This window comes from Tiliqua scincoides, chromosome 5, assembly GCF_035046505.1.
Source record: "Tiliqua scincoides isolate rTilSci1 chromosome 5, rTilSci1.hap2, whole genome shotgun sequence".
NCBI lineage: Eukaryota > Metazoa > Chordata > Lepidosauria > Squamata > Scincidae > Tiliqua > Tiliqua scincoides.
This window is the reverse complement of record NC_089825.1, coordinates 16,176,279-16,198,222: the sequence shown is the minus strand read 5'-3', so window position 1 is coordinate 16,198,222 and position 21,944 is coordinate 16,176,279. Positions and strand designations below refer to the sequence as shown.

The 21,944-nt window shown below is 42.8% G+C and overlaps 1 protein-coding gene across 1 annotated transcript in view; it reads left to right on the top strand.

Moving 5' to 3' along the window:
- Nucleotides 1-21,944, top strand: part of LOC136651305 (golgin subfamily A member 4-like) — a 102,076-nt gene that overhangs the window by 3,497 nt on the left and 76,635 nt on the right. The window contains exons 4-13 of the mRNA XM_066627574.1: nt 3,871-3,993; nt 4,660-4,779; nt 5,678-5,800; nt 6,658-6,777; nt 7,701-7,823; nt 9,622-9,741; nt 12,459-12,581; nt 15,178-15,297; nt 16,914-17,039; nt 17,827-17,946. Of these exons, the coding sequence (XP_066483671.1) occupies nt 3,871-3,993; nt 4,660-4,779; nt 5,678-5,800; nt 6,658-6,777; nt 7,701-7,823; nt 9,622-9,741; nt 12,459-12,581; nt 15,178-15,297; nt 16,914-17,039; nt 17,827-17,946 (1,218 nt within the window). The remainder of the gene's footprint in view (nt 1-3,870; nt 3,994-4,659; nt 4,780-5,677; nt 5,801-6,657; nt 6,778-7,700; nt 7,824-9,621; nt 9,742-12,458; nt 12,582-15,177; nt 15,298-16,913; nt 17,040-17,826; nt 17,947-21,944) is intronic.

Here is a 21,944-nt window from a genome sequence, read left to right as displayed (position 1 = left end):
CTCTAATTCCCTGATTGTGGAGTTTTTTCAGTAACCTTTGGTGAGGGACCATGTCAAGCGCCTTCTGAAAGTCCAGATATATAATGACTACGGCAGGGGTGCTCAGTAGGTGGATTGCGATCTACCGGTAGATCGCAAGGCAAAATGAGTAGATCGCGGAGTGGCAACCCCCCCCTTCAGGTGCCTCTGGGAGGAAACGCTAAGAGTAAGGCCCATTGTACTCAATGGGGCTTACTCCCAGGTAAGTGTGGCTAGGATTGCAGCCTCACAGCCTAATCCTAGGCATGTCTACTCAGGAGTAAGTCCTGTTATACTCAGTGGGGCTCAAGGTAAACCAACATACATTGTACACATAAATGTTATGTTATGATGGCGCGAACATTGTAAAAAAAACTCTGGTAGATCTCCGTGCCTTGCTGGGTTTCAAAGTAACTCTCGAGCCAAAAAAGTGTGAGCACCCCTGGTCTACGGGTTCTCCCGCATCCACATGCCTGTTGACCTTTTCAAAGAATTCTATAAGGTTTGTGAGGCAAGACTTACCCTTTCAGAAGCCATGATGATTCTCCCTCATCAATGCCTGTTCTTCTATGCGTTTTGAGATTCTATGCTTGGATGATGCAAAAGAGGAAAGCTCACATCAACTTTTTAGTGTTGTTACATAAGAACATAAGAACATAAGAACAGCCCCACTGGATCAGGCCATAGGCCCATCTAGTCCAGCTTCCTGTATCTCACAGCGGCCCACCAAATGCCCCAGGGAGCACACCAGATAACAAGAGACCTCATCCTGGTGCCCTCCCCTACATCTGGCATTCTGACTTAACCCATTCCTAAAATCAGGAGGTTGCGCATACACATCATGGCTTGTACCCCATAATGGATTTTTCCTCCAGAAACTTGTCCAATCCCCTTTTAAAGGCGTCTAGGCTAGACGCCAGCACCACATCCTGTGGCAAGGAGTTCCACAGACCGACCACGCGCTGAGTAAAGAAATATTTTCTTTTGTCTGTCCTAACCCGCCCAACACTCAATTTTAGTGGATGTCCCCTGGTTCTGGTATTATGTGAGAGTGTAAAGAGCATCTCCCTATCCACTCTGTCCATTCCCTGCATAATTTTGTATGTCTCAATCATGTCCCCCCTCAAGCGTCTCTTTTCTAGGGTGAAGAGGCCCAAACGCCGTAGCCTTTCCTCATAAGGAAGGCGCCCCAGCCCCGTAATCATCTTAGTCGCTTTCTTTTGCACCTTTTCCATTTCCACTATGTCTTTTTTGAGATGCGGCGACCAGAACTGGACACAATACTCCAGGTGTGGCCTTACCATTGATTTGTACAACGGCATTATAATACTAGCCGTTTTGTTCTCAATACCCTTCCTAATGATCCCAAGCATAGAATTGGCCTTCTTCACTGCCACCGCACATTGGGTCGACACTTTCATCGACCTGTCCACCACCACCCCAAGATCTCTCTCCTGATCTGTCACAGACAGCTCAGAACCCATCAGCCTATATCTAAAGTTTTGATTTTTTGCCCCAATGTGCATGACTTTACACTTACTGACATTGAAGCGCATCTGCCATTTTGCTGTCCATTCTGCCAGTCTGGAGAGATCCTTCTGGAGCTCCTCACAATCACTTCTGGTCTTTACCACTCGGAAAAGTTTGGTGTCGTCTGCAAACTTAGCCACTTCACTGCTCAACCCTGTCTCCAGGTCATTTATGAAGAGGTTGAAAAGCACCGGTCCCAGGACAGATCCTTGGGGCACACCGCTTTTCACCTCTCTCCATTGTGAAAATTGCCCATTTACACCCACTCTCTGTTTCCTGGCCTCCAACCAGTTCTCAATCCACGAGAGGACCTGTCCTCTAATTCCCTGACTGTGGAGTTTTTTCAGTAGCCTTTGGTGAGGGACCGTGTCAAACGCCTTCTGAAAGTCCAGATATATAATGTCCACAGGTTCTCCCGCATCCACATGCCTGTTGACCTTTTCAAAGAATTCTATAAGGTTGATGAGGCAAGACTTACCCTTACAGAAGCCATGCTGACTCTCCCTCAGCAAGGCCTGTTCGTCTATGTGTTTTGAGATCCTATCTTTGATGAGGCATTCCACCATCTTACCTAGTATGGATGTTAGGCTGACCGGCCTATAGTTTCCCGGGTCCCCCCTCTTTCCCTTTTTAAAAATAGGCGTGACATTTGCTATCCTCCAATCTTCGGGCACCGTGGCCGTTTTGAGGGACAAGTTGCATACCTTAGTCAAGAGATCTGCAACTTCATTCTTCAATTCCTTAATAACCCTTGGGTGGATGCCATCAGGGCCCGGTGACTTATTGATCTTTAATTTATCAATGAGGTCTGAAACATCTTCTCTTTTAACCTCTATCTGACTTAACTCCTCGGTCAGGAGGGGCCGTTCGGGCAGTGGTATCTGCCCGAGGTCTTCTGCCGTGAAGACAGATGCAAAGAACTCATTTAATTTCTCTGCCATTTCTAAGTCTCCTTTTATCTCCCCTTTCCCTCCCTCACCATCCAGAGGGCCAACCGCTTCTCTGGCGGGTTTCCTGCTTCTAACATATTTGAAGAAGCTTTTATTATTCCCCTTAATGTTGCTGGCCATGCGTTCCTCATAGTCTCTCTTGGCCTCCTGTATCACCTTCTTACATTTCTTTTGCCACAGTTTATGTTCCTTTTTATTCTCCTCATTAGGGCAAGACTTCCATTTACGGAAGGAAGCTTCCTTGCCCTTCACAGCCTCTCTAACTTGGCTGGTTAGCCATGCGGGCACCCTCCTGGATTTAGTGGAACCCTTCTTTCTTTGCGGTATACACCTCTGCTGGGCCTCTATTACTGTTGTTTTAAGCAGCCTCCATGCACTCTGGAGAGATTGGACTCTTTTTACCCTCCCTTTCAACCTCCTTCTAACCAGCCTCCTCATTTGGGGGAAGTCCGCCTGTCGGAAGTCAAGGGTTTTTGTTAGAGATTTGCCTGGTATTCTTCCCCCAATGTGCACGTCAAAACGGATCGCAGCATGATCACTGTTCCCCAATGGCTCAGTAACGTTTACATCTCTAACCACGTCCTGCGTACCGCACAAAATTAAATCCAGAGTCACCTGTCCTCTGGTGGGCTCCGTGACTAGCTGATCTAAGCCACAGTCATTTAGCACGTCAAGAAATCCGGTTTCCTTATCGTGACCAGAACACAAATTGACCCAGTCAATATGAGGATAATTGAAGTCCCCCATGATTACAACCCTGTCCCTCCTTGTCACCTCCCTGATCTGTTTCCTCATTTCAAGGTCCCCATCCGATTTCTGGTCTGGAGGACGATAGCACGCCCCCAGTATTACATCGCTGCACATGCCTGGTAATTTAACCCACAGAGATTCTACGGTGAAGTCGGACCCACCTTCAATCTCTACTTTGCTGGATTCTATCCCTTCCTTAACATAAAGGGCCACCCCACCTCCAACACGCCCCTGCCTGTCCCTCCTGTAGAGTTATAGCCCGGGATTGCGGTATCCCACTGATTCTCCGCATTCCACCAGGTTTCCGTTATGCCCACTATGTCAATTTTTGTTCTTGTTGTTGGCCATCTTCAAGGTGCTAAGACCTTTTGTTTCATCTTTGAAGGGTCATGGAGTACATATTTGAATGGACAATACAGAACTAAGTATTCCATAAACAAATAAGTGGCATAGTCTCTTTGAAGGTTTCTGAGGGTGGCTCTGCAGATATGTGGGACTCTACCATGTGTACCTGCACTACTCAGACAAATTCTGTTTTTAGACTGCTTTCCTTCACATAAGTTTTATGTTGAGGTGTTATTTAAAATCCATTGTTTGCATTAAAATCTTACTCTTTCAACAGAGAACAAAGTAAAGGAGTTGCTGAAACAAAGAGAACTGATAGTTGCAAAACTAGAGGCAAATCTGCAGGATCTGCAAAGTGCAAAAGCCCTTGAAGCCACCTTAGCAGAAAAAGACAAGAATGGTAAATGCAGACCAAATAGCATAAAATGGAACAGGTCCACAAAAGAGAGATTATATCAGAATATTGACAATTATATTTGTCGTTTGCGATCTAGAATCGTTTATGCTACAGAAGATGTGCTACAGAATGTGATGAATAGAAAAACATTGGCCTCAGCATTTCCAATAATAAGAAAGTAGAATAACTTACAAGATGTAAAATTTCTCTGGCATGATAGATATAATTTTGGGAGGTAGCCAGATGTCCTCGCTGCTTAATTAGAAGGCTGAGGTATCACACAAGCCCCTGGAGGGTAGAAATGGTCCCCAAAAGGGGGAAATTAAGTATCTTCCCTGCAGAGTGTTGATAGTGGCATAGTATATGGTGAACATACACAGACAAACATTTCTTTGTATAGACACTGGTGTCATGGGGATTAATTTTGAAGCACTTTGTAGTCAGGCTGTGTAGATTGGCTCTAAGCATCTTGACGCGTATTCTGTTTTGGCCTTCTCTGGACATTAGGCAAATGTAACAGAAACCAATTGCAAGTGTCCATCTGTGAAGGCCAAATTTTCATTTTGTAACTATAAAAACGTAGTACATAATAGTGGTTAGTTCACATTGCACAGCAGTTAAAACAAGTGCATTTTTTCTAGTGTTGACTCAAAATTTTTGGTTTTTTAGAGAGGAAAATTAATCAGTTGTCAGAAGAAAGAAAGAAATTGCTTGCAAACTTGGATGTAAATTTGAAAAATTTGCAACAAGCCCAGGCCCTTGCAGCTACCGAGCCATCTGAAATGAATGGTAAGTCCAATACTGTCATTTATCTGTTTAAAAAATGTCTACTAAATCTGCACATTGCTAAAGCAAATGCCCCAGGTATCTTCTTTTTATTTAGCGTACTGGGGGACCCTGTATTAAAGAATCTCATGTCCATGGTTTCAGTTATGCACAGCTCAGGTCCATGGAGCCCTGTGTGTATGCCACCTGTGCGTGCCACCTGTGCATGGCCTTGAGATCTTACCCTCTGGTTATCCCAGAATTGAAGGGTCAGCCCATATGGTTTCTTATTACAGATTTCCAGGTATCACCTGCATGTCAAATTCAGGAATTTTAGGTCAAATAGCATCTTCCAAGGCAGTCCTCTTATTGGCATATCTAAACTTGAGGCTTCGACACAGATGATTTTTCTTAGTATTGCAGCCTGATGTGCATTTTGAATGTGAACTGCTGTCAGTCTGACTAAATCCTACATTCCCAGCAATGGAGTCCAGTCAACCCCTTTGAGAATAAGTTCTTTTATTCCAAAAATCTATTCAGAACAATTACTGTTGATGTGGAGTTCCAATCTAGCTCCATTGAAATCAGTAGTGCTTGGATGATGCAACAGAGGAAAGCTCACATCAACTTTTTAGTCCTGTTGGCCATCTTCAAAGTGCTAAGACCTTTTGTTTCATCTTTGAAGGGTCATGTAGTACATATTCGAATGGACAATACAGAATCAAGTATTCCATAAACAAATAAGTGGCATAGTCTCTTTGAAGGTTTCTGAGGGTGGCTCTGCAGATATGTGGGACTCCACCATGTGTACCTGCACTACTCAGACAAGTTCTGTTTTTAGACTGCTTTCCTTCACATAAGTTTTATGCTGAGGTGTTATTTAAAATCCATTGTTTGCATTAAAATGTTACTCTTTCTACAGAGAACAAAGTAAAGGAGTTGCTGCAACAAAGAGAACTGATAGTTGCAAAACTGGAGGCAAATCTGCAGGATCTGCAAAGTGCAAAAGCCCTTGAAGCCATCTTAGCAGAAAAAGACAAGAATGGTAAATGCAGACCAAATAGCATAAAGTGGAACAGGTCCACAAAAGAGATTATATCAGGAAATTGACAATTATGTTTGTCATTTGAGATCTAGAATCAGTTATGCTACAGAAGATGTGTTACAGAATGTGATGAATAGAAAAACATTGGCCTCAGCATTTCCAATAATAACAAAGTGGAATAACTTACAAGATGTAAAATTTCTTTGGCATGATTGCTATTGTTTAAATAGATATAATTTTGGGAGGTAGCCAGATGCCCCGCTGCTTAATTTAGAAGGCTGGGGTATCACACAAGCCCCTGGAGGGTAGAAATGATCCCCAAAAGGGGGAAATTAAGTATGTGTATCACAACGTTAAAGGTGTTCACACTGAAAGTCAGAATGGTGCACCTTAAATATCCATGACTTGGAAGAGGTTACTTTAATGACTCATTAAGGCAATAAATTCATATAAGGAACAGCTCTTATGCATCAGATTGTCATGTGTATCAAGTGAATTTCTTTCCTTCTCCCCATATCTTCCCTGCAGAGTGTTGATAGTGGCATAGTATATGGTGAACATACACAGACAAACTTTTCTTTGTATAGACACTGGTGTCATGGGGATTAATTTTGAAGCACTTTGTAGTCATGTTGTGTAGATTGGCTCTAAGCATCTTGACGCGTATTCTGTTTTGGCCTTCTCTGGACATTAGGCAAATGTAACAGAACAGAATTGCAAGTATCCATCTGTGAAGGCCAAATTTTCATTTTGTAAATATAAATAAGTAGTACATAATAGTGGTTAGTTCACATTGCACAACAGTTAACACAAGTGCATTTTTCTAGTGTTGACTCAAAAATTATTGGGTTTTTTAGAGACGAAACTTAATCAGTTGTCAGAAAAAAGAAAGAAATTGCTTGCAAACTTGGATGTAAATATGAAAAATTTGCAACAAGCCCAGGCCCTTGCAGCTACCGAGCCATCTGAAATGAATGGTAAGTCCAATACTGTCATTTATCTGTTTAAAAAATGTCTACTAAATCTGCACATTGCTGAAGCAAATGCCCCAGGTATCTTCTCTTTATTTAGCATACTGGGGGACCCTGTATTAAAGAATCTCATGTCCGTGGTTTCAGTTATGCACAGCTCAGGTCCATGGAACCCTGTGTGTATGCCACCTGTGCGTGCCACCTGTGCATGGCCTTGAGATCTTACCCACTGGTTATCCCAGAATTGAAGGGTCAGCCCATATGGTTTCTTATTACAGATTTCTAGGTATCACCTGCACGTCAGATTCAGGAATTTTAGGTCAAATAGCATCTTCCAAGGTAGTCCTCTTATTGGTATATCTAAACTTGAGGGTTCTACACAGATGGTTTCTGTTAGTATTGCAGCCTGATGTGGATTTTGAATGTGAACTGCTAGACATTCTGACTAAATCCTACCATTCTGACTAAATCCTACATTCCCAGCAATGTAGTCCCAATTAATCCCTTTGAGAGTATACCCCTTTATTTCAAAAATCTATTCAGAACAAGTATTGTTGATGTGGAGTTCCAATCTAGCTCTTTTGAAATCAGTAGTGCTTGGATGATACAACAGAGTAAAGCTCAGATCAGCTTTTTAGTATTGTTGGCCGTCTTCAAAGTGCTAAGACCTTTTGTATCATCTTTGAAGGTCATGTTTTACATATTCTAGTGGACAATACAGTACTCATGTATTCCATAAAGAAATAAGTGGCATAGTCTCTTTGGAGGTCTATGAGGGTTGGCTTTGCACATATGTAGAATACTGCCATGTGTATGATGTGCACTACACAGACAAGTTCTGTTTTTAGACTGCGTTCCTTCACATATGTTTTATGCTGAGGTGTTATTTAAAAGCCATTGTTTGCATTAAAATGTTACTCTTTCTTCAGAGAACAAAGTAAAGGAGTTGCTACAACAAAGAGAACTGATAGTTGCAAAACTAGAGGCAAATCTGCAGGATCTACGAAGTGCAAAAGCTCTTGAAGACACCTTAGCAGAAAAAGACAAGAATGGTAAATGCAGAAGAAAAAACATAATGTGCAACAGATCCCCCAAAAAGGATTATGTCATGAAATTGACAGTTATGTTTGTTGTTCAAGATCTAGAAGCTGTTATGTTACAGAAGATAATGAATAGAAAAACATTGGCCTGGGTATTTCTAATAATAAAACAGGACAATAACTTACAAGATGTAATATTTGTTTGGCATGATTGCTGTTTTTTAAATCAGTGGTTCCCAATCTGGTGTGTCACAATCCACCAGCCTGGGAAGCACTAGTCAATGTCCCTTTAAGGGGCGGGTATTGGGGAAGGCTGAAATGTGATCCCCAGGATAGCATTGCTGGGGAAGGGAGTGTAGTTTTCTACCTACCTGCAGGCAGCACTGCGGTTCTGGGTTGTCTGGGGCGGTATTGCAGGTAGACCTCCACACGGCTTGTCGTTTCTGTAAAAGTATATAAAAAAAAGAAAAATGGGCACTTCCATTTTCCTCATGAAAACCCAAAGTGCTTTTTTCCTCTTTTTTAAACACTTTTGCAGTCAAACCCTGCGGAGGGCTCCTCACACTCCCCGAACCTTCCCTTGAATATAGTACTGGCTGCAGGTAAGTAGAACACTCCCCTCCTGTCCATGGCATCAGCGCGATCCTGGGGATTGTGTTGTTGCCTTACCTCTCTACCGCATCAACTTAGGGCCCAATCCTATCCAATTTTCTAGCACTGGTGCAGCTGCAGTGCAGCCCCGAGGTAAGGGAACAAATGTTCCAATACCTTGAGGAGGGCTCTATGAATGCCTCCCCACCACAGGATGCAGTGCATGCTCCATTGGCACAGTTGCACCAGCACTGCAAAATTGGATAGGATTGGGCCCTTGCTGTGCTCCCAACTCCCTTGGAGGAGTTTGGGAAGTACTTTTTTAAATAGATACAGAGTCCAATCCTGAGCTCCCAGGGCACGCGACTGTGGCAGCACTGAAAACTGCTGCCACCGCATCCTGTGCACCCAAGGCAGCCGCAGGTGGCACCTCAGGAGAAGGGGACTTTCGTCCCCTTTCCCCAGGTAAAGGCAAGAACCTTTGTGTCAGGCACCAAGTCTGACATGGAGGGTCAGGATACAGTGGAGCAATGCTCCACTAGTCCTGCCTCCCTCCCTCCCCGTTCCCTCCCCCAGCACACCTCCCCCCGCCCTCTCCCTGTCTCCCAACTCCCCATCATGCCTCCTCCCTGCCCTCAGCCTGCTTACCCCCTCCTTAGAATGCTTCTTCCCTGCCTCCCCCACGCCCCCGCTTTCCTCTCCACTGTTCAGTGGTCTCTGCGACCGCCAAGCGGTGGAGGCCAGGCGCCTGCCCGGCGCTAGGGCTAGCACGGGCACTTGCCCAGCATTAGGGCTCACAAATGTGCCTTATGGCACATTTGCAACAATGGGCACTGGCGGTAAGCTGGCACGCAAAACTCAGGATTTGGCTCACAGTTAATTTAATCCCAATAATTTAATTTAATTATTATTAATAATTTAAATTATTTAATAATTTAATTTAATTATTGGGAATTATTCACAGGGGATTAATTTTAAAGTACTTTGTGATTATGTTGTGTAGATTGGCTCTAAACTTCTTGAAGTATGTTCTGTTTTGGCCTTCTCTGATCATTATGTAAATGTAGCAATTGAATTGCAACTGTCCATCTATGAAGGCCAAATTTTCATTGTGTAAATATAAATGAGTAGTGCATAATAGTGGCTTGTTCACACAGCACAGTAGGTAACACAAGTACATTGTTTCTAGTGTTGAGTCAAAATTCTTGGCTTTTTTTAGACCAGGAAATTAATCAGTTGTCAGAAAAAAGAAGTCAATTACTTGCAAGCTTGGATTTAAATATGAAAAATTTGCAAAAAGCCCAGGCTCTTGCTGCTACCGAGCCATCTGAAATGAATGGTAAGTACAGAACTGTCATTTATGTGTTTAAGAAATGTCTACTAAATGTTCACCTTGCTGAAACAAATGCACAAGGTTGGTTGTTGGCAACCTTCAGTCTCGAAAGACTATGGTATCGCTATCTTCTCTTTATTTAGTGTACCAGGGGAACCCATATTAATGAATCTCGTGTCTGTGGTTTCACATATCCAGAGATCAGTTCCACGGAACCCCCTGTGTGTGCCACCTGTGCACGCCCCATCCAGAGGTGAGCAGAGCTCCCTTTGCCTCTGGATAGGGGGTGTTCTCTGGTATCCGTGATGTCACTTAATCATGGAGTGTTCTGGAATGGATCCTTTGTGGATAGCAGGGCTGTCATTGGTCACATGTAGCATCTTTTCTTCTGGTCCCAATCAAAGACTATAATCTTTTATTTATTTATTCTATTTAAAATATTTTTATCCCTCCTTTCCTCCCATAATGGGGCAGCCAAGGCAGCTTGCAAAAGACATAAAATGCAATAATTAACAAACAATAAACAATGAAAAGCAACACAAACCAAACAGTATTGATAAAACTGGATGAAAGAAAAGAACATTTCCCTTCTTTTCTGCAAATTCTTTAAATGTTTAAAAAGCAGCATTAAGAACAGAAAATGTAGACTATATACAAAAGAAAAAACACCACCACCTTAAATGAAAAATGAACCCAAAAAATGACTTTACAATCTTATCCTTTTGTTTGTCCCAGAATGGAGTCATCAGAGCGTCATATTTCTTATTCCCTGTATCATGGGTGTCAAACATAAGGCCCAGGGGCCGGATGCGGCCCATGGAAGCTTTTTATGTGGCCCTCAGGCTTTCAGCTGCTGAGTAGTGCTGAAGTGTTACTGCTGAAAGGGCAGCCCACATGAAAATTGGGCTCTCCCATATCTTGAAATATGATCAAGGTTTGTATATTTGCTCTTCTGCCATTTGCAGCTAATGAGTTCCAAAGTGAGAAAAAAGTGTTTATTTTTGGTTATGACCTGTTTAATGACATCACTTCTTGCCTAATGACATCACTTCCAGCGCTCAGCAGGCGTCATGAATGCTGTGTGGCCCTCCGTATGAAATGAGTTTGACACCCCTGCACTATATCAAGAAATCACCATTCTAACCTTCATTCCAGATCCAAGAATTTTAGATCAAATAACCTCTACCAAGGGATATCCAAACTTGAGGATTCTACTTTATTTAGGCCTCAATGTGAACTGCTAGTCATTCTGACAAAATCCTGTATTCCCAGTAGTAGAGGACTCCTCCAATCAATTCCTCTGAGATTATACCCTTTTATCCTAAAACAGCATTCAGAAGAATTACTATTGATGTAAGGCAGGAAGCTAGAGGCTTCCTCTCTAGCTCTATTGAAATCAGTAGTGCTTGGACGATGCAACAGAGGAAAGCTCACATCAACTTTTTACAGCTGTTGGCCCACTTCAAGGTGCTAAGGTGTTTTGTACATCGTTGGTCACGTAGTACACATTCTAATGGAAAATACAATAACCATATATTACTTAAATAAATAAATGGCATAGTATCAAAGCCCCCTTTCTCTTTGGTTTCTGCATGTTCAGCATTATCTGAATTCTTATTCATCAAGCCAGTATTTCCAGCAAATGTAAGGTCTATGACAGGGGTGGCTAACCTTACTCATCATAAGAGCCATACAATAAACTTTAGATCAGTAGTTCTCACACATTTAGCACTGGAACACACTTTTTAGAATGAGAATCTGTCAGGACCCACTGGAAGTGATGTCATGACTAGAAGTGACATCATCAAACAGGAAAATTTTTAACCATCCTAGGCTGCAATCCAACCCACACTTACCCAGGAGTAAGTTCCATTTACTATCATTGTTAAAAGAATATACATAGCAGCTTGTTAAAAGTACAGGTCTGTAACAATTCCCCAAATGCAGTCAGATACCATGGTAGCATCAAGTCTAATATATTAAAAATAAAATATTAAAATGAATGGGACCCACCGGAACTTGGCTCGCCTAGTGGGTCCCGACCCACAGTTTGAGAAACACTTCTTTAAATGCTTAAGAACAAAAATATTTAAGAAACACTTAAATTCTTAAATATATTTATGAATATGTTGCATTATTGCATTATATTGCATTATTCCCGGCAGACTGCAGGTTGTTCATCTGCTACCAGAGGCCTTGTGGTGCTGAAGCATGATTCCCTGGAAATGAGGTTGTGAGCTGATGCCTCATTTGAGCTCACAATTCTGCAGAACATCCTCTGATCAACCTGCACCTGCCTTCAGATAAGGGAAAGCATCTAGTCCCTACTACATATGACTGCACAGAGACCCCAAAGAAGGATACATTGCTTGCATATAACTATAGTTCTTCATCTGTGCAGATCCCTGACTGTCTCCTCTTAGGTCTAGTTTCCACTGTTGCATCTCTCAGTGTGAACTTTGGAGGTGGCTTTCAGAACTGAGGACTGGATTTTCTTCCCATCCTCAGAGCACATGGTATGCATGATTTTTCCCCATGCTAAAGCAGGGACAGTATGCTCCACAATGCTTTGGATGTTTCTTATGGTTGGCTCTGCACATATGCAGAACTCTACCATGTCAACTGCACTAGAAAGACAAGTTCTGTTTTTAGACTGCTTTCTTTCACATATGTTTTATGTTGTAAAAGCCATTGTTTGCATTAAAATGTTACTCTTTCTACAGAGAACAAAGTAAAGGAGTTGCTGAAACAAAGAGAACTGATAGCTGCAAATCTAGAGACAAATCTGCAGGATCTGCAAAGTGCAAAAGCACTTGAAGCCACCTTTGCAGAAAAAGACATGAATGGTAAATGCAGAAGAAATAACATAAATTGGAACAGGTCCAGAAAACAGAGATTATATCAGGAAACTGACAGTTATGTTTTTGATTTGAGATCTAGAAGCAGTTATGCTACAGAAGATGCGTTACAGAGGATGATGAAGAGATTATTGGCCTGGGCATTTCCAATAATAAAAGATTGCAATAACTTACAAGATGTAATATTTGTTTGGCATGATTGCTATTGTTTAAATAGACAATTTCTGGTATCGCGCATCTGACACATCTGAAGTATAATTAGCCTTTCCATCTTTTAGCAGTACAATAGCAACTACTAGAGTGGTGAATCTGCATCAAGACTGCAGCATGTGGATAGGTGGTATTACACCTTCCTTCTGCACTTTGATCCCAACAAGAATTGCTCCTTCTCTGAAGCTGCTTCTTGCTGTGGGAGAGAATGTCCTATATGCCTACCTCTTGGGTCTGATTGCAGCTTCAGTTGATATTATCACACAGAGAGAAAAGGTTAAATACCCTTTACCTATGTGCTTTGGTCCTGATGTTTATTGTCCTGCCTCCCAGTACTGCTATTATATTGTTAGAAGAAAGATTTAAGGATTAATGATGTTTCTAGTATCATGTTATTTTGACTCTTAAGAGTCAAAAGAACATGATGCTAGAAACATCATTAATACTTTAGTGTTTCTTCTAATCATATAATAGCTGCAGTGGGAGGCAGGACAATAAACATCTAATATCTCAGTGGGTTTATACTGCCTCTACAGGTCTGTTTTTTATGCTCCCTACATAGTAAGACTGCATGGACCTGAAAGCTGGATAAATTATATTGCTTTCTGTAGTCCTTTTGAATCTAATAATACTTTCAATCATAGTTAATGACTATCTTGAATTGTTGCTCAGTGCTTTTATTATTACAAAAAAAAAATCCTAATAAAAACGGGCAACATTTTTTTTGAAACACTTCACTTGCTTAGTAGGTTGGCTATGCATCCATTTATATAATTGGGATGAGGTTACAAAATGCAAGAACTTTAGTCTTTCTGTATTTGATGTATATCTAATCCAAAATATAATGAACTTGTTTTTTAATAGTGTAAGGGTTAGCTAAGATATTGGAGATCCATGATTGCATCTTCCATCTCTTTCCATTTCATTTAAAAGCAGTCATGAGGGCCCAGAACTGGATTGGGATTATAGTACTGGAGGACAGCACTGGACCACAGGGATGGTTTGCCCATATCCACGGTTTCAGCAATCCACTGGGGAGTCCAGAATGGAAGACCTGCAGATATGGGGGCATACCTGTATCTAACTGCATGGTCTTGAATCAGGCACACTGCTTCTTACTTTATTCGTCCAGTGCAGTGGTGGTTCTCAAACTTTTAACACCAGGACTTACGTTTTAGAATGGCAATCTGTCCGGGACCCACCAGAAGTGATGTCAGAAACCTGGAAGTGATGTTATAGTTGAAAGTGACATCGTCAAGCAGGAAGTGCTTCCCTGAGAATGCAGCAAGCTCTGAAATTGTGCCATTTTCCCTAGATAGATAGGCTATAAATTAATTAATTAACTTGAATAATTAGTAATAAATTAAAGTAAAACAAATAAATAAGGGGAGATGAGATGGGGAAGTCAGTCCTGTTCCACCATGTGAATTCTCTCTGTAGCCTGCCTGCAAAAACCTCAAACCCCCTCCCCCCCCAAAATAAAAACATCATAAGGTTTTCAACCCTACCCAATGCCCAGTTCAATTTAAGTTCTTATATTTAAGCCAGTTCAGAGTGATTTGGGACAAAATCAGTTTTAAATCCAACATGTTTTTTGTTTGGGCTGGGTTAATATTAACTAGAGGGATTAACTTCCCTCTAAACAGCATTAAAATTCCAGAATGATGAGAAGTGGAACCAGGGTGTGAGGGGTGGGACTAGAAGAGCTCTGCTCTGATTTAACTCTGTTAAAGCCCGACACAGAATCTCTCAAGTCTGCACAGTCTCTCAATAGCCAGTGCGGACTTGAGAACCTCATTACAGAGCTTGGGGCTTTCTTTGGAAGGGGCCAAAAGTCCCATTCCCCGAGGAGGCTCCCAGCGGCTTCTTGGCACCTGCTGGTTACAGCAGTAGCCACTTTGGTGCCGCTGCTCCAGCAGGTGCCAAGAAATTCAGAATTGGGCTGGTAATCTATTATTTCTGTCTGCAAGAGGGCGTTCACTCCATGATATTTCTTCATTTGGTTCTAGATTGGTGAGTGAACAGTGAATAACTGCTGGTTGTTTTCCAGCTTAAAATTAATAGTGGGGAATTGAACATGAGCACGCATATTTATTCATGAATAAAATATGTGACTGAACTAAAAATGTTGTCACATTTGCCAATTTTTTTTTTGAACTTGAACTTGTGCTGTTTTTGCTGGATGCACTTCTGATTTTTGTTTTGTGCTGTTCATGATCCATCACAGAAAAGATATATCTGTGATGAGTTTTCTTGCTCTTCTTCAGAACTGCAGTTTTAACTTTTAGAACTTAATAATAGACTTGTACATGGATCAGAATTTGCATATAATTATTTTTCTCTGAGAGCATTTAAAATATTTTTAAATCTGTAGAGAAGAAAATAAATGAGCTCTCGAAGAAGAGAAGTTCCTTGCTTGCAGGCCTGGAATCAAACCTGAAGGAATTGCAAGAAGCCCAGGCTCTTGAAGCCATCCAACCAGGCAGTGTGCCTGGTAAGTACAATCTTCATATAAATAAAGCCAGTTCCGAAATTACTCTAATGTTAAACCAAAAACAGTACTGAGGGTGGGTATAAGCAGCTGAAGGGTGGGGAGGGAGACAATAGTGGCTTAGTTTTCAGTAACTCCCATTGTTTTCCATGGTAAATTGGCTCAAGTTTGGGACACAGTTGAGATTGGGCATACCTGGCCATCACCCCAGACCATTACATTCTCCAAGAGCAAGAGAAGGACTTAACCCTCAACACAGGACTTAACCCTCACACCTTTCCATAAAGTGAAAGGCTGTGAATAATTTAATGTTGCACTTTAGGACACCTGCAATCCTGAGCTGCTTGGTGCCCAGAGGAGAAGCAGCCTCAAAATGGCTGCCGCTGCATGCTGAGCAGCTGCTGGTGTCTCCTTCCCTTGGTGAAAGGCCCATGTCCTGCAATGGGGCTACTCAAATCTGCGCCAGCTATTTTGCCGGTGCAGAGTTGAGAGGCCCTGGAGCGACACAGGGTTCTGGATTCGGCAGAGCTCTGCTCCCTCCCTCTTCCGCACCCCCTCCTACCCTGGTCCCTCCCCCTGCCCCAGAATGCCTCGCCCCTGCCCTGTTCAACCTCTCTGCCACCTGGAGCTCATCCCTTGCTCTGGTTGGTGTACAGCGGCCTCTGGTCTGGTCTGGCGCTGAGCTGGTGCCAGCACTTACCTAACACTGAGTGTCATGGGCATGCTTTATAGTGGGCCTCTGGTCTGGCGCTGAGTGGGTACCAGTACTTACCCAACACTGAGTGTCATGGGCATACTTTATGGCATGTTTGCGACACTTAGTGCCGGCGAAGGGCTGGCACTGTGGGTTCAGGATTCGATCCCTAAACCGTGCAGCTTGCAATGGTGCAAAACCTACCCACCACTTCTGATACCTGATGACCTGGCCTCCACTGGTAAGGATCCCATGGGTGTATAGGATTTCCCTTGGGGCACAGGATTTCTAAAAAGTGCTAGTCTTCCAAAATGATGGGCATTTTACTAGTTGCACCATAACCCTCTATTCTTTGCATGGCCTCTCTTGCTGTCCATGTGGAACTGAGGGGCTTTGAATTTTTGAACTTGATCTGGTAAGCTGGATAGCCTTGCCCCACGCTACTTTGCAATTTGTCCCTGGCTGTAACCAAGAGAATATACTATCCCAGGTATAACTGCCCCCCCCCTGTCACTTCTAAAGATCAGGATTTACAGGTAAACAATTTCCTTTTCAACATATATAATAACCATTACTTGGTGAAGTTTGTGTTTCTTGCTCTTCATATATCTTGCAGCTGTTGCAGCCTTGGGATGTGAACAAGTGCTCTATCCCAAGATTACAGGGGATACTATATGGGTCTTTCTTACTTAGTTTTGAGGCTTGCATCTTACTAATTTTTTCTGGACTGTAATTCACTTTCAGAGCTTAACATAATCAAGTGAAGCTTATTTGAACGAATGAATATTGTACATTAGTATTGTTTCACTGTTTTTTGTTACAGTTGTTTGGGATACATAACTTTATTTATAATGTTATTCAGTTTGAATTATGTAATTTCCCACAAAATTTGCACTAAATGTACAAAGTGTTTCTGTTTCCACAGCTGATAAGATAAAAGAACTAACAGAACAAAGAAAGTTATTGACTGCTAATTTAGAAACAAATCAACAGGCTCTGCAAAGGGCACAGGCTTATACTCTTGGCTTTGAAGAAGAAAGCAGACTTCCAGGTGTGTACATCCATTGTTCTGCTTTCACTTAGTCTGTGGGGAATGCATATTCCCTGATGGAGGAGGGGCATTCCATACATATGGGTTAGCCCACTGTGTCGGGACAAGGCAGGGCCAGTTGGAACTTGTGACTTCACATGCTGGGCTCTTGACTCCCAGACCGTTCCTGCCCCGCACAGAGCAACATTGCCCATGGAGTGGCTCTGGTTAATGACTGAAGATAAAGAAGATATTTGTTTTCCTGCTTATACCCAAAGTAAGATAAATACCCTTTTACACATGGTTTGACCATTAGTATGCACTGTTTAACCTACTTGGTAAGAAGATTCCTATTTTTAAAGAATATAAATGGATTAGAAATGAGAAGATTGTTTGTTATGGTGAAGTCCATGTAACTCAATTCTGTCTATATTTACTCAGAAGTAAGTCCTAAGTTCAGTGGGCTGGATCCTAAATGTAGTTATAACTAACTAAACTTAGGATTCAACCCAATGAGTCTTTATTTCAAGAAGTCACATGCAGTCTTCCCTCAAAAAATTGGCACAGCTGCACGGAGCCTTTCATTTGCTACACTGTGGTGTGGCAGTGTCTTCCCAATGTTTGTTGATTATGTTATTACATCATCACAGACTTCCAATTCAACCAAGCTCTATGCTGCACAGAGCTTGGTTGAGAACTGCACCGCCATGCCATGCAGCTTAAGGAGAACACTGGCCGTATGCTATCAAACATTTAAAGTCAACTTAAAAATGTCAGTATATGATGATTCTGAGGCATTTCCTTGTAGAAATGAAACTACATGTGTTATCTGAGAGAAAAAGAGTTTTGCAAGAAAAGCTGGATTCAAACCGGAAAGATCTAGAACAACTGCAAACACTTGCATCTCTCCAGCCAGACAGTGAAACTGGTAAGAGTAGTGCCTTAGCTTTCATTCTGAATCCCCTAACTAGAAACACTGAATGACAGTTTTGTGACTAATTGATAACCAAATGTTTTGGCTGCGTTTGGGGCTCACTGGCCAAGCTTAATAAAAAACACAACCCTATACGTGTTTACTCGACCATAAGTTCCATTTTGTTCATTAGAGCTTACTTCCAGGTATATGTACTTGGGATTGCTGATCTGTTTTGGCAAAAATGTTTTGAGAGAAGCCACTGAGTAAAGATTACACTTTCAGGTTATATAAGAATTGCAGAGTGATTTTGTTTATTTCTGTTGTACATAGCAAGAGCATATAGTTTGATATACTGGGCCTCAGTATCCATGGTGAATCGGTTCCATGACCCCCATCAGATGCCAAAATCAATGGATAATTATATCTGAGGGAGGCAGAGGGGCCAGGGTTACAGTGCTGCAGTGATTCATCAGGGGACTGTACCAGCCTGTCTGGATGCAACCAGATGTCTGGATGTCACTTCTGGTGTACATCAGCAACTTCTGGTCGTGTTTGGGAGGTATAATCAGTGGTGTCGCTAGGGGGTAACGCGCTAAAATTGTGGTGTTCAGGAGTAACCCCAACATATTATATACTGTTGGATGCGGAATTTTGAGTGGAATGCAATGCAAAAACCCCAAGTGAAATATCTCCTTTCTATAAAACGTTATGGCCAAAAAACTGGAGAACAAAAATGCATGGATCCCTATGGAAAGTGAAAGTGAGCCGTATTGCGTGTTTACTCGTGAGTAGGTGAACTTGTCTTAGTCCATTGGAAAGGGCAGGTTGAAAGGAATCCAACAACACCTGAATGGTCCTGATCCAATGAATGCAGCCCCCAAAAACACCTGAGAAGGAAGTCCCTCCCTCCAAGCAGATGAATGTATTGAGCCCTATGGAAAGCGAAACTAAGCCTTAGGGTAGAATTTACTCGTGAGTAAGCAAACGTATCTTGGCTGGTGTGGAAGATCAGGTGAAGGAGAGTGCAAGGCTACCAGAATGGTCCTGGTCCTATGCACCTAGAGCTAAACAAGTGCTGCAGAAGGCAGCCCTCCCCCCCCTACTAAAAAGGATCAAAAAGAAGCTTCAGCTGATAAGGTGAACCTTTTTGAGACTTGCAAAGCCAGGTGGATCATGACAGTGGTCTGGTTTAAACAGAAGTTCTTCAAGTGAACTGGGCACTGGGTAGGTCTGAAAACCTTACTGGTTTTGGAGGGGGGTGTTATTGCAGGCAGGCTATAGAGGAAATTCACTTGGTGGAACAGGGCTGGCTTCTGCTTATTTAATTATTTGTTTTACTTTAATTATTTATACTGGTTTATTTTAATTTGCCTCATGATGTCACTTCCACCATGACATCATTTCTGGTGGGACTTGGACAGATTGTCATTCTAAAAAGTGCTAAAAATTTGAGAACTGCTGCAATAAGGTGTTAGTAAGTTGATACCCTTGGGAGGGGGGTGACACCACTGGTGTCCAAAATCGCTAAAATTATAATTTGGAAGAATAATGCCATCATGTTATATATAAATCAATGCGTAATTTCATGCAGAATGTGTTCTATCTTTGTTCTATCAAAAGGTACAGCCAAAAAACCAGTGGGGGTGGAGTGATGGTACATCACCATGCCCAACACCTGGGGTGTTGCCCTGCCCACTGCATGGGGGGTGACGCACGTGCATTCCGCAACAGGTGACGCGAACCCTAGTGACGCCACTGGTTATAATGAGACCAGGGAAGATTTGTGAGTGGGCTGCAAGCCTTTCTCAGGCTCAGAACACCTCTTGGATGTAACTGAAAGTCATGGATGCAAACCGAAAGTGGCTTCCAGTCGCATCTGGGAGGCCCTCTGAGGCTGGAGAAGGCCCATGGCCAAAAGACCTCCCCAACCTAAGAACACATTCTGGACATGACCAGAAGCCACTTCTGGTCACATCCTAGAGGCCCTCTGAGCCAGGGCTTGGCATCCATGGTTGCTGAGGCTACAGATAAGGAGGACTCACTGTAGTCATTTGTGAAAAATATGTGTCAGAGCAGAGTTGTAGTCTAGCCTTCTTCTTGATATCTATTTTTCTATGTTAAGAGAATTTTTCTCTATAAGGGAATGTTCAGTCATGAGATATATCAGCTACAGCCTGATTTACCACAGCAGTGAAAATTCCTAATTAATTTTCTTCTTGACAAGCTGTAGCCTATGCATCATATAGTCTTTGGAGTCACACTAAGTTCAGGATTCCACTGTACCTCTTTTTCTTTTTCACCCCAATCAGAGAGAGGGAATATCTTATGGTAGAAGGTTCTTGTTTATTTAATTCTGTCAGCTGCGGTGCCTCCTCCTGTCATCTGCAATGTCTGGATAACACCCTGTTGTATAAATTGCTAAGAGAAGGTATATGAAGTGTTCAGAGCATTCACTAGCACTGTATAAATTATGAATTATAATTTGCAATTCTCATTTGATATTGTATGTCTATTGTAAAAGTGTACTAAAAGTAGTTATTTCAAAGAATATTAATATCCTGTTATGAAGAGGCCTGAAATAATTTTGTAGAGCATAAACTACAGGAACTAACTGAGCAAGGAAGAATTTTGAATGCAGAACTAGACACCATTGTACAAGATATGCAAGAAATAAGGCATCATGCTTCTGAAAGAGGTGAAGTACTAAGACCCAGTGGTAAGTACAGGATAAATTACCTTGATTTAAACATACCAAAAGCACCCAATGTTCATATTGCAAACTCTGTAAGAGACATCAGCTACATTCTGCTTGCATAAGTCCCAGTCCATGAGGACTGAGTTCATGTTATATGAGATTTGCTGTGGCCACATAATTAAGACCCCAATCCTGAGCTGCCAAGGGTGGGCAGCTGCGGTGGCACTGAAAATGGCTGCCGCCGCACCCTACACACCCAAGGCAGCCACCGCTGACACCTCGAGAGAAGGCGACTTTTGTCCCCTTCCCCCAGGTAACTGCAGTAGCCCTGCAAAGAGACTACTCGATTCACCTTCAATGTCGGGCGGCGAGCCCAATACTTTGGATCCAGTGGAGCGTTACTCCACTGGTCCTGCCTCCCTCTCTCCCCACTCCCTCCCCTTGGCATGCTTCTCCCCGCCCTCTGCCCACCTCCTGCCTCCCACCTGCCCTCTCCCCACCCTCCGCCCCCCTCCCCAGAACACCTTGTCCCCGCCTTCCCCCACGCCCCCGCTTACCTCTCTGCTGCTCGGCAGTCCATGCAACTGCTGAGTGGAGGAAGCTGGGCGTCCACCCTGCGCTAGTCTAGCTAGCTGGTAAGCTGGTGTGCAGAGTTCAGGATTGGGCTCTGAGTGTGCTGCCGCTTAAGTTTGTATTTCGCAATGTGAATCATGATGAGTTAGTTTCCCTGCAAAAGATATATTGCAGTATAAATATATTGCAAAATAGATACTTGATCTGGAAAAGAAGGTAATTCAACAAGCACATTATTCACTTGGCAATGCTAATTCTTCTGGCCTGAGGAGCAGAATCCTGGATATTCCCTCCTCCCAAAGGCAGGTTACTATAATGACCCTCCAGGACTAATTATCAATATTAATGCTTAGTCCACTGTTCCAGACATAGGAACAGTATGTCCTAATTTTTCTAATTAGAATTTACAAGAAGACCTTGGGCCTTTCCTAGCATTTCTTTGTGTATTCGGGGAGGGGGCGTATTTTGACAGACTTTTCCATAGAAAGACCTGTGTGATATTTTGGAAGTCTTAGAGCCCAATCCTGTGGTCGGCAGCACAGCTCCGTGCCGCTGGCCACAGTCGCAAACGTGCCATAAGGCACGTTTGTGGGGCTCACTGCCGGGCTCCCACTGGTGCTAGCCCAGCGCTGGCCAGTGCTGGGTTAGCGCTGGGCGGTGGCCCAGGTTCCACAGCTCAGTGGTCTCCTGGACTGCTGGGCTGCGGAACGGGAGGCGGGGGTGTGGATGGGGGTTTGGGGGG